Below are 17,204 nucleotides of genomic sequence, written 5' to 3'. Positions count from 1 at the left end.
TTGGATCACAACTGTTATACTTTCCTCTAAGTACTATGTCAATCCTTTTGTTCTTGCTCTGGTTAGAGATGGCATCCTTTCGACAGCAGCTGGTCTTCTTCTTCTCCCTTTTCCAGTCTGTAGCCTTTTTCCATTGCATGGCCTTTAGGCTTCATGGGGAAGGGCTAGTTAGAAGGGATATGCTTTCTTGTCAGTTCATTTTACAGTCCTGCAGCTAAGCAGCTGACCAGAGAGCCTGATTCCCTCCCTTGAACTGCCTGAGGGGCCTTTACATGTTGATTGTACAGGGCAGCTGGGTGGTGCATATGTTGTTCCAGCGTGGCACTTTCTTGGCACTGCAAGGCAACACAGTCTGTTAGAGGAATGCATCCTCTCTTGCTGCCTCCCAGGCCTGTAGCTTTGGTCTCTTGGCTGTAGCTTCTTTAGCTAATGGTTTAGGTATTCAACAAGGGATAGAAATGCAAACAGCTGGGGTGGGAAAGGGCAGGAACAGTGTGTCAGAAAAATGATGAAAACCTGACTAGTGTGATTGGGCACAAGGGGAAAATAAAGACAGATTATGCTGCTTGATGAGGCAGACTTAGGTGCTACACTGCATATGCATTACCAGGGAGTCCTTTTGACATGATTACAAATGTGGGAATATTTACTTCCAGAGCTTTAGCCATTTGAACTTTCTCTGGCAGTGACTTGCATAAACATCCTGCACAAATAATACTGCCTAGGATAGTTAAAACAGTGGATTTAGATTCCTTCCAGATCCTTGTTCTCCACTTTCTGGATAATGATGAATCTGCGAATTCATCAGAACTCTTGGTGATGCCATTAAGTACTCAACAGGAGCTTTGCTTGTGGACTGGATCTCCTTGAGAGCAGGTGTAATTCAGGCTGAATTACATGTCATGTTGGTGATCTGTGATTGAATCTGGGCAATGTGTAATTTGAACTGAAAAAACAGCTGTGAGATGTTCAACATGCATTTTTTGTCAAACTTTTTATTGAAGTAAGCAACAATATACATAGTTTTATGCTCTATGTCCATTTATATACTAAAATATATCAACAAAAACTAAAATCAACCTCTATTTTCTATCAAATGCCCATTGATCTGATACCAAATGTCACAGATTTTATTTTTGTATATAGGAAGTTAATCTTATACAAAATAAATATTTTTAGTTTATTAATCCATTCCCCTTTGTTTGGAGGGTTAGTTGTCTTCCAGTATTTTGCAAAGAGCAGCCTTGATGGTATATAAAAGCATAAAATTTGACACTGCAGATTCTGGAGTTAGGGACTCTGAATCCCATGCCACTTGAAAACATCATATTCCAGTAGTTCTTTGTCTGAGGTCATTAGCACCAAAGGTGAAAAAAAGAAGTGTTGCCTATTCCACATAGCCAACTATTACAAGGTATCTTAGCTAATTTACTTGCTGACATATGTCATTTATCATTTTAATTAAATTTACCCTGAAAGAAAAGTTTATTGTGAACATTGAACCTTTTTAAAATGTAAATGCCCATACTTCAGCACCAGTTTGGTAGCTTAAATCCTTTTTTGAGTAGTTCTTTTATTTTCTTTTAATAGAACATTGGTTTGGGCATTACACCTCTCCAATGCCTGCTTCTTTTTGCATTTAAACTGCATTGTGAAATTCAGTAACCGTCCCAGTATAATGTATAGTTCAGCCATTATTCTAGTGGCATAGTTACCACACTTTGCTCTGGTACCTTCTGTCACTCTTGTGTTTTGTATTTGCTCTGAGCAACTCACAGTTGGAGAAAGAAGACTAATTCATTTGCAGGCTGTGTAAGGCCTTGTCATGCTCTCAGTTCCATGCTGCTCCAGGATGGGGAAATATAGAACTCTCATTCTTTCTGAACAAGCTTTGTAACTGAACAGACCTTTCACAGGATCTTTCTGGGTATCTGAGAGTGGAAAAGAAACAGTGAACTGAGAGGTGCTTTGTGATGTACATAGTTGAACAGTGCAAGAGAAGTATGCCACTCCCTTATCAATGGTTTTTTTGACATATTTGACATTTATTATAGTCAAAGACAAGCGAAACAGACATACATTAATAAAGTAATTCCAAGAAGATGTATATAAAAAGCACAATAAAAAAAGAGAATATTTCTTTTTGTGAGAGCCAGTTTGGTGTAGTGGTTAAGTATGTGGACTCTTATCTGGGAGAACCAGGTTTGATTCCCCACTCTTCCACTTGCACCTGCTCGAATGGCCTTGGGACAGCCATAGCTCTTGCAGAGGTTGTCCTTGAAAGGGCAGCTGCTGTGAGAGCCCTCTCAGCCCCACCCACCTCACAGGGTGTCTGTTGTGGGAAAGGAAGATAAAGGAGATTGTGAGCCACTCTGAGACTCTAAGATTTGGAGTGGAGGGCAGGATATAAATTCAATATCTTCTTAGAATATTTACATTAAAAATCACTATGTCAGCACAGTAGCTCGGCAGTCTTTCTGGCAGCAGCACAGAATCCCCCAATTGTATCTAAGATTCCAGACTCAAGGTAGGCTAACAGAAAGGAGGTATACCATTTCTCCAATGTTCTTGGAATCCTTTGGAGGATAGGCTGGATAAATATGTATCTGAGGTCGTCATACAAAGGACAATGCAAAAATATATATCCATGTCCTGCTGTTTTGATTTCTTCAGAGGTGCAGGGCCATGGATGCTCATGGAACAGGACACCATGGTATCTCCCTTCTAGTAATACACATAGCAAATACTTGGGAATCATTAAACTAGCTAAGTAATTTGACAACATCAATTTCTTGTTCCTGAGTTGGTGGTATTTTGCAGTAGAACATAGATGGTGCTGAAGTTCAATGTCCCAGATCTTCTGTTTAATTACTGATTTAGCTTTTAAATAACCCATGGTTCTCAACCTGCTAGGAGAGTGTCTAGTGGCGTGTAATTTCGCTAAAAGGGACCTTTTCCATTTTGATTGGAAGGCGTCTGTTAGTGTCAGAGGTGCATGACCCAGAAGGGAGAAAATAAGCTTCATCGAATAATTAATCCTGTGTATTCATGCCCTGGCTTCCAGAGACAGGAAGTCAGCTTCTAAATGCAAAATTGCATTGGGAACACAGCAGGAAACTGCAGGTATGGCTTTCAGAAATTTAATCTTCATGATTTTGAAAGACCTTTAAGTAGTATGTGTGCATAACTGAGAGTCATGTAGCAACTGTGTAGTCACCTTGACCAACAGATATGCAAAGCTGAAGGAACATATTGGCTGCCTCTAGTGTAATTTTTTTTCCAGAGCAGAAACATTTCTGTGGACATTCCCAACCACACTATTTATTTGAGTGTTCCAAAACCTAGAAGAATGAAAAACTGCACCTCAGTACTTAAAGCATGCCACCTGCTCCTTAACATTCCTGTTAATCATCCATCTGGGCTTAGGTCTTCTTCTGGAGAACACCATTGTTTTGGACTCACTGTAGTTAATAGTGAGAAGATCATTGTCACAGTACAATGCAAGATGCAGCATATGCCTTAAACCTATACTGGTGCAAGACAGAGGACTGCATGATCTGCATAAAGTAAAATTGAGAGTGGTCTAGAGCCAATTCAGGAAGATGAAAGCTGGTCTCAGAAATTGTTAACCATTGAGTTAATATAGACATTGAATAAAGTGGGTGCCAAAATACAGGCCTGTAACACCATTTTAAGTAGGAACAGAAGCTGACTGATGTCCAACAAAGTTATAATTAACCTGAAGCCATGGGTTTTCGTATAGGTAACAGATAAGAATTAGTAGCCATCTATCTATATTTGACTTCTCAGATTTACCCCACAACCTAGCACAAGGCATAAGATCAAATGCTGACTTAAAAATCAGAAAAAGCCACATAAAGTACTCTGCCTCTTGGTGAAGAATAAGACCTTGATCTACTGTTGAATAGCCTACTCTGAAACCAGCTTGTTCCTCCTTTAAATATTTTCAGGACCTAGCCAATCCTCATGTATAATTTACTAATCATATTCAATGCTGATTGGGCTTGTTTTGACATGTTATTGCTATGTTTTCCAATACATGTATTTGGAGGAGGGTGAAGAACTGATGCCCTCTACTGTTGTTTGCAGCCTTCCCTTGTAACTTTTTGCAGTCAGCCCCTCTGCTTGCATTTGTCTTCCCTCATCAACAGTAGGCACAAGCAGCCTCTCCCCTTACCACAAGTGACCCACCATTGTTTATGTTGCCACAGAGTGCTTTTGCATTGTGGCAAATGGGAGCAAAGCCTGAGGCTGTGCCAAGCCGAGGCCTTACACAAAGGAGAGGGTCTGCTGCCAAGTGCCCCAGGCACCAGAATGTGGAAAGGAAGGCTGTCACAAGTGATTGATGGTCTCCGCCCTAGCATCCAGCGTTAACTGCTTTATAATTAACAGGCAGGATATGCTTGCATGGCTGCTTAAAAACAGGGGTAGCTGCCACCTTCCCTATCTTTGAGGATTTAAAAAATGCAAAGTGAGATGCGCTGCAGTGGTGGCAGAACTCTTTGATCGGCATCCTGTGCTGCCTCTTCCAGGGGCATAATGCTGCCCTTTTTGGTGTTGTTGTTCAGAACTGTTGATATGTGAGAATTCTGGATCTAGCCTTGGGGTGGGGGGATGTTCAATACTGAGTAGACAATACTGGCTTTGATAGACCAAGGGTCTGATTCAGTATAAGGCAGCTTCATATGTCCATATGTCCATGTTGCAATCCTGTATGTCAGGAAGTGGCAGCCTGAAGGATGCCAGTTGGGGTTTCAGCCTGTGTGCTACTCAACCTTGGCCAAAAGAAGAAACTGCAGAGAAATCAGCTGAATTGGTAAGCATGGCTCTTTACACAAATAGACCTGGGTAGGACAGGTGTTTCTGCCTGACCTAAAGCCTTCTGGGACAGGTTGCAAGTTTTCTTACTCATTTTTATACAAGTTTCCAAAATCCACACTTCTGTCCTAGCCACATGCACCTGCACCCTAGCCACATGCACCCTCCACACCTAGCACATCCACATGCACCTGTGCTTCACATTCACATGCACCTGTGCTTCATGGCCTTTACTTTGAGACAGAGGATATTTTTAATGAAAAAAACCAAGAATGAAGTGATTGTTCCTGATTTTCCTTTGCCTGGCACACAGCCTTCCATGTATTTCCCCCACCTTTTATGACTAGTCCTTTTGCCTTTTCAGGAGGCATAATCTTCTTGCTTTCTACTGACTGGCAGGTTGTTTCCAGCTTTTTTCTTTTTTCTTTTGCTTATAGATAAGCTTTTTAGTTCTCTGAAGTTGTTTCATCAGATTTTTTCAAGGTGTACTGCTTGAAATATTTTGGAGGTCAGGACAGCCATATTAATATTTTTCTTTTTGATGACTCCCTGCAAAAATCTGGCCCTAGGAACTAGGCATTTCATTCTAGTTCTGCTTTGAGCTCTGCCATTCTGACATGATTCCAGCAACTGTAGCTTGGTTTGGTACACTTTGCATTTATGCATCCCACACTTTAGATACTCTTGTGCAGTTAGGGCTTTCTGTATATGAAATATTTTTATTAGCTTCTTCATGATGTCAGCACAGTCAGTTGCTGAGTAACTAACATCTTAAACATGAACACAGAAGCTACAATTTTATGAAGGATATGGTTATGGGGTTGATTAGAGAAAATGTTCAGGAGTCAGAAATGCAGCATTTTATTTCACTCCCTCACCCTTCTGTTTTAATTTATACAGGTCACCACATGGGCTGGTTCTCTTCTAAGCTGGATAAGATGTGATAGCTCCCATATGCTTGTCAGACTACATTTCTCTATTCTTCTGTTTCCCTAAAGCCCCTAACAGCTGTCTGCTGGTTGTCTTACCATGTACTATGATCAAGTATTTTGCTTGCAGAAACAGGAAATAACTGGAGCTTTTTTCCAGTTTGGTGTTCATTCTTTATCTCCAAGCTGCACTAATTATGTGGCGGCCGCTTGCTTCTCTCTGTTGTCAGTTCCCATAACCAGGATGCGACTGGGGATTTGCATAAAAAATTGCAAAAGGTAATGCACAGGGCAACCCGTACCCTACCATCAGCTGCCTAGGGGGTTATTGCATGTCCCCCCCATAACCCAGTGCAGCACCCCTTCTTCTCCAACCTGCCCTGTCCATCATTATTACTTTAAAGTACTGTATTGCTGCCCTTTGACCTTCACATCTGTTGTGTTGTAAAATCCTTGTCAATGTAATGCCCTAGCAGGGGAACAGTCTTATTCTTTACTTTATAGCTCAAGACCCTACACCAGGCTTAGATGTTAGGAGTAGCAGCCATCTTGGACATATGCAGCTGTGCCACCATCATGTGAAACAAACTCCCAAAAGGGATGGAGGTGTAATTCACTGTACTTTGTAGAAAGAACTTTAATATGAAAGTAGCTCATTTCATGGATACTAATTGGCTCAGATTTTATGGGAATTGTTTGTCTGTTTGATTGTTTTATCATTTTGTTGTGACCTGCCCTGAGCCCACTTGTGGGGGAGGGCGGGATATAAATCACATTATATAAATAAATAAAAATAGGGGAAGTTCTGGTACAAAGCTGCTTCAGGTTGAGTAGTGATTATGAGACATCCCACATTGCTTATGTATGGGTGTCCTTATTTCATTGGCAACTTTGGAACAGGACTGCAGCATTGGGGAGGAGGGGCTCCTTCCTCCCCCTCACTGTTTACTGGGCAATGTGTGCCATAAAATGTAATGGCAAGTACTGGAGTTATAAACTTTATAAAGTACAGTAGCTGGTAAGCTCCAAATTGGTGTGCCAGCATGGGCAGACTGAAGAGCCGGTGGTACAGTGCTGGACAGATGCCCCCATGCTGCCTGGGGGGAGCAAACCCTTCCCCACCCTGTTCCCACCACCAGTGCTGTGATCCCAGGCCTCAAGGGGAAAACGTGAAGAAGCTAGGTGTTGCGCCCCCCCCCCCAACTCCTGGGCTACCATGGAAGCTGACCATGAGATAAACTGAAGTTAATGAGATAAACTGAAGTTAATGGGTTCTGCTTGACTGCTGCAGACGAGGTTATTTTGCTGTGGTGAAGCCACAGTTGGTCTGATTATGCTCGCTCACCCCCCTGAGCAGCCTCCTGTTCCTTTTGCTCGCACTAGTTGCTTTTGAGCCAGATAAGAACTCTAGAACAGGCTTCATGTTTGATGTTCCTGTACAGGTAATGTGTAGTTCGGTCTTGAGAGAGCCAATCAGGGCAGGGCATGGGCTGCATAAGCTGTTGTTCTGACTCATAGAATCATAGAGGTGGAAGGGACCTCTAGGGCCATGTAGTCCAACCCTTGCACAATGCAGGAAACTCACAAACACCTCCCCCTAAATTCATAGGATCTTCATTGCTGTCAGATGGCCATCTAACCTCTGTTTAAAAACCTCCAAGGAAGGAGAGCCCACTACCTCCCGAGGAAGCCTGTTCCACTGAGGAATCGCTCTAACGGTCAGGAAGTTCTTCCTAATGTTGAGGCGGAAACTCTTTTGATTTATTTTCAACCCATTGGTTCTGGTCCTACCTTCCGGGGCCACAGAAAACAATTCCACACCATCCTCTATATGACAGCCCTTCAAGTACTCCTTGGTCCTAGCAACCAATGTGAAAGGGGCTAGCTGTACACTGCCTGTTTATTAGACTGATCTTCTGCCTGCCTTGACCAAGCCCCCTGCCTCACTGTTTGCTTTTTGGTCACAACCCTTCTGACTGTTTCTTGCCTATGGCTGTTTCAGGAAGCTGGTCTAATTGGAATCAGTAGCAGCTGACCCTTACACAGTCATAATCTAAACAGAGTCCTGAGAGCTGAGTAGCAGGAGATGCAATTCAGGCTTTCAGCTTCATGTTAATGGGGAGGTTGAGGTTGTCACTGTGCTAATTCTTTCTTTCCAATGTGGTCTGACTCCTCTGCTTATGTTTCAGCTATGAAACCGGACTCCAGCTGTCTGAGTGTTAGTGCCAAGGCCTCTTGGATTCTGTTCTATCCATGTTTGGGCATTTTGGTTTTTTTATACCCATATAATCTTTGGCAAGTGCTGCTGAAATCTTTAGATATGAGGTTTGTTATGAGGGCTGGATCTAACATAAATACCATTTTGTTGGGCCAGGCCATGCATGCCATAAAATGTAACACAAGGTACCAGAGATATAAATTTTATAAAGGTGATTTCAAATGTCAATAGCAGGTGAATGACAATAGCAGGTTTGATTGGATTAGATGTGATACGCAGAGGGGTAGTAGGCATGGAGATACCAGCATTGGTAATGAGACAGGAAACCTAGGTCTCAATCCCATCCAGGAGGATGCAAAGAATCAATGAACATAAGTCTGACGTCAGAAACCACAACATTCAGTTGCTGCCCTAAGAGTAGCAGTGCTCTTACAAAGGAGTTGCAAAGGGAGATTAGAAAGAGAGCGCTGAATTGCAGTTGATAATGAAGCTCAAGACAATGCATCCTCCCGGACTGAATTGAGAGTTAGTTTTTCCTATCTCATTACCAGTGTGTACTATTATCATTTTGGCATCTGAAATCACTCCACTATCCAAGATACAAAGACCAATCCAAGTGTTCTAATTCCTAATCAAGATCTCCTTTAAAGAAAATAAGTCAGAGAAATCCAGTCTTTTTTTTAAAGACATTTTTGGAAGAAAATCTTTTAAAGCGGATTAAGGATGCTGTTTTTGGCCCAGTGCTAGTGCCTGAGTCTTGGCATGTTGGAGTAGAAACAGGAAATGACCCTGAATCTAAAATACAGAATCTAATGCCCAGTGTTGGTACTTCTGGTAAATGATAGTTGATTTGAGCCCTGTGCATTAATCCTCATGGCTTAATTTAATGCTGGTTTTTTTTCCTGGCTGCATCTTCAGGTAGCCAAAGATGTTTCTGTCCGGCTACATAATGAGTTGGAGGCAGTGGAGAAAAAGCGGATTAAGCTGGAGGAGGAGAATGAGGATTTGCGTCAGCGGCTTGTTGAGAGTGAGTTGGCTAAGCAGGTGCTGCGGAATGAGATGGACAAACTGCGGGAGGTAAGCGCATCTCTTAGGGTACTTGTTTGTTATGCTTGCATTCTGGTTTTCTTTCAAGGAGCTTAGAGTTATGTTCTGACACACAACAAGGCAGTGGATAGACTGGGTGGGATTGACTTGTGAACTAGCTCCCCACTGAACTAGCTTTGTGGGTGATGCTGGAGAATATATGCACTTAGTTTTTTTCCGTATGTAGTCCCAACTTTTCAGCCACTGCTAGTGGGCTCTCTGTTCTGCCCAAACATCTGGAACATGCCTTCCCTTCAAACTGAGACCTCAAAGAATGCAAGTGATTATTTCAAAGTAGAGGTGTTGAGAAGTTGTAGTAGATGTCTGCATCTCTAAACTGTTCCTCTACATTAATGCCGAAGACAGATCGGGGGGGTTTTTTGTATACAACAATTTTTTGTTTCTCAAACAATGCTGTGTTTTTCATACAAAGCTAGTATGTGTGTAAATCAGTTCTCCATTTAGGAATCATCCAGCTTTGCATGTTTGTGAATTCATGACATTACACTGGGACCTTTTGCTTTACACTTTGCTTCTAGCACATGTTTTTCATATGTGTGTAGAGAGGCACTGAAAAATGATCAGAGATATTCTTCTTCATCATGTGCAGATATTTAGATGACAGGCTGAAATGCATGTCTGGCAGTGTTCTCAAGGCTGTTCTGTTTTTTGTGTGTCTTATATTGGCATCCATCTACATGCATGATATGCAAATGTTCATCTTTGGCTATTTCTTTGCTATTCTCATACTGTTCGCAATACTATGCACCATATGTTTAAAGAACGTAGCTATGGAAAGGAGCATGCCCTTGAACGTGACCAACATTTGATGCTGTTAAATGGAATTGCCAAATACAAAGCCTGCAGAGAGCATTGAAGTTTCCTGGGGATAGAGTGTAAGTTTCCTGAGACAGTATATTTTGTGTCCTTGTAGTTTACTGAAGAGATTGCTGCAGCAGTGTTTTTTATGAAGAGCACTGTTTGTTCAAGAGAACTGGGTGTAGCTAAGTCCTACAGATTGTAGGAAGAAGGGATCACATTGGAGCCAGTTGCTGTGGAGGGATATTGGATGTGGGGGAGAGCTCTTGAGTAGCTGTTTTGCCTTTAGAAGCCCATTATAGAGTCTTTTATGCCTGTCTTCTTGGATCTTATTTGTTTGCAGCAGATAGAATTCTCCATAGCCTTGCTTGCCTCTTCAAGCAACTAGTAGGGATAGTTTAGGCCTGTTATTTGCCAGCTTTTCCCCCTCTGGTGTCATTTTGAGTCAGAAAAATGACTCAGGGGGAAAGACAGGAATCCCTCCTTCCCCATGGCATGGTGATCCTATCCAGAATCAGGCCCATTCAACACTATTAAAATAAGTTCCCTGGTGGGCACTCACTTCTCTCAGATATTGGTGTTTCTCTGGGGTGGACTTAGAGATGCCATTGCCATATTGCCTAGTTTAGGCATTTCACGTATCCATAGATATCTTAATCCACACAAATATTTCATCAAACAGCAACTGGAAACTGAAGAAAACTTATGAACCATTTGCTATTTTTTTAAAGAATATTAGACTTTTCCCCCCCAAAAAAACTTTTTACTGAGCTTAATAAACATACAAATAAAGCAATAAGAATATTAGACTTAAAATATTTCTGTGCTGCCTCTTCAGTCATGCTTGAAGGTGGCTTACAATTAAAGTAATATAATAATATAAACCTTGGAGGTTGGCAAGCCAAAGTAAAGCAAAGCTGGCAAGGCAGGTGTGTTCAGCAGGGCATCATATTATCTTTAGAGAAAGGAACTGGCTCATGGTGCTTACAGGGTTGCCAAAATAGTGAGGCTCAGGACTGTGTGAGAGGCCAGGGCAGTAGGCCAAAAGAAATCTGGTGTCCAGTTGCCATCACAGCAGGAATACAGTGTTGGCAGCATGGAAGTACTGTCACTGGAGTGACGCCTGGCAGCCTTCTTTACTGACCTGATTCTTCCAAAGTCTCTGTCAGCTTTTCCAGCTCACAGTTGACAGGTTCTGCTAGCTATCACTGCTCTAAGAAACTAGACCTTTACAGAACATTACTTCATTACCACTCTGTTGCAGCACCAATTCTGTATTGGTTCATGCAACAAAGAGGATTAACACCTGGCAGAGTCTGCTATGCTGTTCTGGTGAGGCTGCTTGCCTAGCCAGCTCTTCTGCATAATGCCGTTTAATCTTTTGCCTGACAAGTAGCAGTACTGGGTGTGGTGCTGTGTAGGACACCTGGGTATTCTTGATACATGTCAAAAGGATCTCAGCTCTCATTACATATGGAAAGTTCTTTTATTCCTAATCACAGGTGGCTAAGAATTAGGGCTGGCTCATGCCATTGAATTCCACCATGCAGTCATATGCAACATATCATCTTGTTAAGAAAGGCTTGTGTGTTAATGGCTTGTTCTTAGTTTTCACAGTAGTCTTTCCCCATGCAGCTATATTACCTACACAATAATACAGAGAAACTTTCGCTGTTGAGATTGGGATGTGTAACCTTTTGTCTAGGTCAGATTTCAGTACAAAATGGCCACACAGGCAACTTGGGAGCCTCAGCTCTTCCTGTCCTTGGCTGATAGGACTGATCACTTTTTTCTTTTGCTATTGCTGTCGAGGCAATGGTACTGCTTATCCCCACAGCAGGAACACTAATGGGCATGAGATTGGTTTCTGAGCAGCCTGAAAACACGAGTCGAATAGCAAATGAATAGAAAAGGAACGGCTGCTACTGAAGGACTGGGAAGTGGAAAGAAAGAGAGGGTTGTTCTGTGTGCTGCATGCTAGACTGAAATCACATGACGTGCATACAAGGGAGAAGTGTTGCATATAGATGAATGCAGTATATAAAATTTATTTTTGCTCAGTATGTTAGCATACTGTGCCAGCCTATCATGCACTGTTTCCCTCCTCCTACCATGGTTGACTGGTTTGAGGAATATCTCTTCTCTTAACCAATTAAAACAATGAGAAAGGAAACCTACAGAAATGATTTAGGATTTCCATGCTTTGGCACAGTGTTCTTGAATGCATATACAACAGTGCTGCTATGCTGTAGAATGGTACTCAATTTTGGAGGCAAACTTAAAATTGTTTAATTTTCATGTTTGATCAATTTTGGAAGCCGCCCTGAGCCACTTGTGGGAAGGGCGGGATATAAATCTCAAATAAATAAAAATAAATAAATAAATTTCTGCAGATGCGTGACCTGGAAAGGAGATGGAGTCAGATGGAGAAAATTGATTCTGGGCTTTATGAGGAGTGTTTGCAAACCTCTTAGCAACTTAATCAGGCCCTTTAAGAGACTTATTCTTGTGGTCTTCTAAGGAGAGTTGGATATCTCACACCAATTGAATCAGTTATATTCAAGCTTAGATGGCTAGTTTGGTGATGGACTTGTGAGGAAGCTACAAGAGCATCTTATAGGATGTTTATGAAATCCTATGAAATGGTAGTGAAGACTGCAAAGAAGGATTTCTATGCAACCTCCATTGCATCTTCTAGCTCTTGCCTGGCAAAATTATTTAGGGTTATTAGGTCACTGACTTCCCTCTCAACGGGAATCCAAAATGTTAGTAATCTGGAAATTAGCTGTGGGACTTTTGCAAGCTTTTCTGTGGACTAAGTCTTATTGCTTCACCAGAACTTGCCTGCCAATATAGATACAGTACAGGAACTAGTGTCCCCTTGACTGAATCTGTTATATGGACCAACAGGCCAATGTTGACAGGATCCTGGATGCTGTGAAGCCTACCACATGCCTCTTGGACCAATGTCCATCATGATTAGTAAAAGCCAATGGTGTTGTAAAACGGGCTCCTCTGGAGGTCATTATAAACCTGTTCCTGAGTTCAAGGGTCATCCTGGGGAAGTTAAAAGACACAGTGGGGGGCACTCTTAGAAAAACCATCTTTGAATCTCACAAATCCATCCAACTACTGCCCAGTTTCGAATTTACTGTTCCTGGGCAAAGCGGTTGAGAGAGCGACAGTGGAACAGCTGCAGGGGTTTCTAGATGACACTTTGACCCCAGACCCCATCCAACCCAGCTTCTGCCCTGGCTATGGGATGGAAACAGTGCTGGACTCTTACAGATTACCTTTTCAGACAGCTGGATCAAGGTGGGTCAGCACTGCTGATGTTACTTGACTTGTCAGCAGTGTTTGACATGGTCTATTACAGCCTGGTGATCCACTGCCTCGCTGATGTGGGGATTTGAGGGACAGCTTTTGTGGCTTGTCTCGTTTCTCCAAGACTGAAAACAGAGGGTAGCGCTAGGGGAGAGGGTTTCACCACTATACCCTTTGGTATAGTGGCAGTCCTCTCCCCAATGTTATTTTGTGTCTTTATGCATCCCCTTGCACAGCTGGTGCAGAGCTTTGGGCTAGGGTGTAACCAGTATGCTGATGATACCCAGCTGTATCTGTTGAGGAGCAGCTGGCCAAATACTGCCCCTGATATTTTGGCCTGAGGATTGCAGGCTGTGATTGGTTGACTAAAACAGAGGTGGCAGAAACTAAATCCAGCTAAGATGAAAGTTCTGTGGCTGGACCAGGGGGATGCAGGGTTGGAATGTTAACTCATGGCTCTTGATAGCATGTTAACACCAGTGCAGTCTGTTAAGAATCTGGGTGTGATCCTGGATGCCTCTTTGTCAGGCCCAGGTCACAAATCTAGCTAAATGGGCATTCTACCATCTGCATCAGGTTAGGCAATTAGTCCCCTTCCTGTCCCCCTTGCCTAGCCACAGTGTTCCATGCAATGGTCATCTCCAGGTTAGAATACTGTAATGCGCTCTATGCAGGGCTACCCTTGTGATAGACCTGGAAACTACAGCTGCTCCAGAATGCAGTTGGGGGTGTTCTTACATTATCTTCTTTTAGCTTATATCCAGCCAGTGCTCCACAAGCTGCACTGGCTCCAGGTTGAATACCAGATCAGGTTCAAGGTTCTGGGTTAACCTTTATGGCCCTAAACCGTCTGGGACAAGCATACCTCAGGGACTGCCTCTCCTGGTACATCCACCAAAGAGCATTACACTCCAATTATAACCTAGTAGTGATTCCTGGCCCGAAGAGTTGTCCTGGCCCCACTGATGGACCTCCTGATGGCGCCTGGTTTTTTTGGCCACTGTGTGACACAGAGTGTTGGACTGGATGGGCCATTGGCCTGATCCAACATGGCTTCTCTTATGTTCTTGTACTTTGTCCTTTTAAAGCCCCCAGACTAGGTCTTTGCACACAAAACTGAAAGCTAGGTGCTGTGATGCTATCTCTGCAGGCCTTCTGTTCAGCTCTAGAGCAGCCCCCTTCAGCCTGTATCTAAAATTACTTCACATTGATAAAGAGGTATGGAACCCTGATTTAGAATAATAATACTGTGGGACAGGGGACAGGAAAGGGACCCAAAGATCACCTAGTGTCTCTATATTCTGATTCATACTTCTTGTTGAGTCAAAATGAGAGAGAAAAACAATGAATGCAGCAAGCCATTATGGTGTACTGTGGCAAGAAGAGATGCCTAGTAACAAACATGGTAACAAACTTTTAACCAAACCTCTTAAGCAAATCTTAATCTTTTACCAAATCCTAAACAAACAAGCTGTGCTGTTCTCATTCAAAGTGGTTCCTTCTTTACCCGTTGACCCTGAACATCCCTCACACCCACCCTATCTGACTTCTCAGAACTGGGGAAGGAAGAAGATCCTGCACTCGCTGGGAAAAGGTTAAGATTTCCGGGGGATGCTATTCCCCACTCACAGAATACCATTCTGAAACAGAGAGTCTGCGTGACAAAGGTTGACACCCCCCACCCAAAAAAAGGTGATTGCAGCTGTGCAGTTATTGCTGTGCAACTATGGTTGGGGGAAAATGTCCTGTCCCTTTAATAGAGAGGAACCTTAAATATCCATTTCCACAAATTAAGCCTCTATTTAACTAGATGGAACATTTTATCTCCAGGCAGTTGGCAAGCTACTCAGAATTTTCATACATTCATTCATGTACTCCAACTCTACACAAACGCTTCAGATCTGTGATTCTTCCAGACATGTAACTTAATTGCAAAAAACAGATGAAGGGACCAACAGATATAGATTAGGGTCATGGTGCTTGAGAAGGGATATGCTTTTCTCCTGAATAGTTTCCCCATTTTGAAATATTGTCCTTCCAGCTCCTTTAAAACCTTTTGAGGGGGGAGAGGCAGGCACAATAGAGGTGCCTGTCTTTTTACCCCTCCAAGGCTTAAAGCACCTTATTTATTTATTTATTTATTTGATTTATATCCCGCCCTACCCCACCAAAGCGGGCTCAGGGCGGCTTACAATACAGAGATTCTAACATAGAATTCAAATTTTAAATATAATAGCAATTTACATAGTTAAGAAATTAAAACATTAAAAACATTAAAAACAGTGCATCAGTCCAACAACGTACAATCTATACACTTCCTTAGGTATTTTGGTAGTTTGGTGGTTTGGTGCTGGTCAGTTATAGGCCAACCGGAAGAGGACTGTCTTACAGGCCCTGCGGAATTGTCCAATATCCCGCAGGGCCCTGACCTCTTCCGGTAACTGGTTCCACCAGCAAGGGGCTGTTATTGAGAAGGCCCTGTCCCTGGTTGACTTCAACCGGGTCTCCTTTGGCCCAGGGATTACGAGCAGATTTTGGGAGCCAGATCGCAGTACTCTCTGGGGAACATATGGGAAGAGACGGTCCCTAAGGTAGGCAGGTCCTAGACCATATAGGGCTTTAAAGGTAATAACCAGCACCTTGTACCGGACTCAGTATATTATTGGCAGCCAGTGCAGTCCCCGAAGGCCCGGCTGAATGTGCTCCCGTCTAGGGAGCCCTAATAGCAGCCGGGTGGCGGCGTTCTGCACTAGCTGCAACTTCCGGGTTCGGCACAGGGGCAGCCCCATGTAGAGGGCATTACAGTAATCCAACCTTGAGGTGACCGTTGCATGGATCACTGTTGCTAGGTCATCCCGCTCCAGGAAGGGAGCCAACTGCCTTGCCCGCCTAAGATGAAAGAATGCGGACTTAGCAGTGGCTGCTACCTGGGCCTCCGTAGATAAGGCAGGCTCAAGTAGTACCCCCAAGCTCTTGACCCTGTGCGCCATTGTCAGTGGCACACCGTCAAGGGCTGGAAGGGGAATTTCCCCCCCCCCCCCAGACCATGGCGACCCAAGCAAAGGACCTCTGTCTTCACTGGATTGAGTTTCAGCCTACTCAGCCTGAGCCATCTGGCCACGGCTTGTAATGCCCGGTCCAGGTTTTCTGGGACAGAGTCAGGCCGGCCATCCATGAGCAGATAGAGCTGGGTGTCATCAGCATACTGGTGACAACCCAGCCCATGCCTCCGGGCAATCTGGGCAAGGGGGCGCATGTAAATATTAAATAACATTGGAGAAAGAACTGCCCCCTGAGGCACCCCACAATCCAGCGTGCGCCTCTGGGACAGCTCACCCCCAACTGCCACCCTTTGTCCCCGACCATCAAGGAACGAGGAGAGCCACTGTAAGGCCAACCCCTGAATCCCCACGTTGGTGAGACGGCAAGTCAGCAGCCGGTGGTCGACCATATTGAACGCCGCTGATAGGTCCACCAGCACCGCCGAGCCGCCTCGATCCAGGTGCCGCTGGAGGTCATCCATCAGAGCGACCAGCACCGTCTCCGTCCCATGACCCGGAAGGAAGCCGGACTGATGGGGGTCGAGAACGGAAGCATCCTCCAGAAAACTGCAATTGCAACGCCACTGCCCTCTCAATGAGTTTACCCAAAAAGGGTAAATTCGAAACCGGCCGATAGTGTGTCAATTCGGCCGGGTCTAAGGTTGGTTTCTTCAGTAGAGGGCGGACCACAGCCTCTTTCAGAGGCGCTGGAAAATGCCCTTCCATCAGGGATTTGTTTATGATATCCCGTACAGGATATCTGAGCTCCCTCTGGCAAGCTTTAATAAGCCAGGAGGGGCAAGGGTCCAGATTGCAAGTTGTAGGGCGAGCAGATGCGAGAATCCTGTCAACTTCCAACCTAGTGAGCATATCTGATTAGGGAAATTGTGTGTGTGTGTTAGCCCTCTCTTGTCCAGTTCTGTAAACCTGATTCATATTATTCCATCC

At 43.7% G+C, this 17,204-nt stretch overlaps 1 protein-coding gene across 4 annotated transcripts in view; it reads left to right on the top strand.

The window, feature by feature from the left end:
- MTCL2 (microtubule crosslinking factor 2) overlaps positions 1 to 17,204 on the top strand; it is a 106,062-nt gene that overhangs the window by 34,458 nt on the left and 54,400 nt on the right. For all 4 annotated transcript variants that reach the window (XM_060231021.1, XM_060231020.1, XM_060231019.1 and 1 more), the window contains exon 3: positions 8,905 to 9,063. In XM_060231021.1, the coding sequence (XP_060087004.1) occupies positions 8,905 to 9,063 (159 nt within the window). The remainder of the gene's footprint in view (positions 1 to 8,904; positions 9,064 to 17,204) is intronic.

This window comes from Heteronotia binoei, chromosome 2 (assembly GCF_032191835.1).
Source record: "Heteronotia binoei isolate CCM8104 ecotype False Entrance Well chromosome 2, APGP_CSIRO_Hbin_v1, whole genome shotgun sequence".
Classification (NCBI taxonomy): Eukaryota; Metazoa; Chordata; class Lepidosauria; order Squamata; family Gekkonidae; genus Heteronotia; species Heteronotia binoei.
This window is presented reverse-complemented; position numbering and strand designations above follow the sequence as displayed.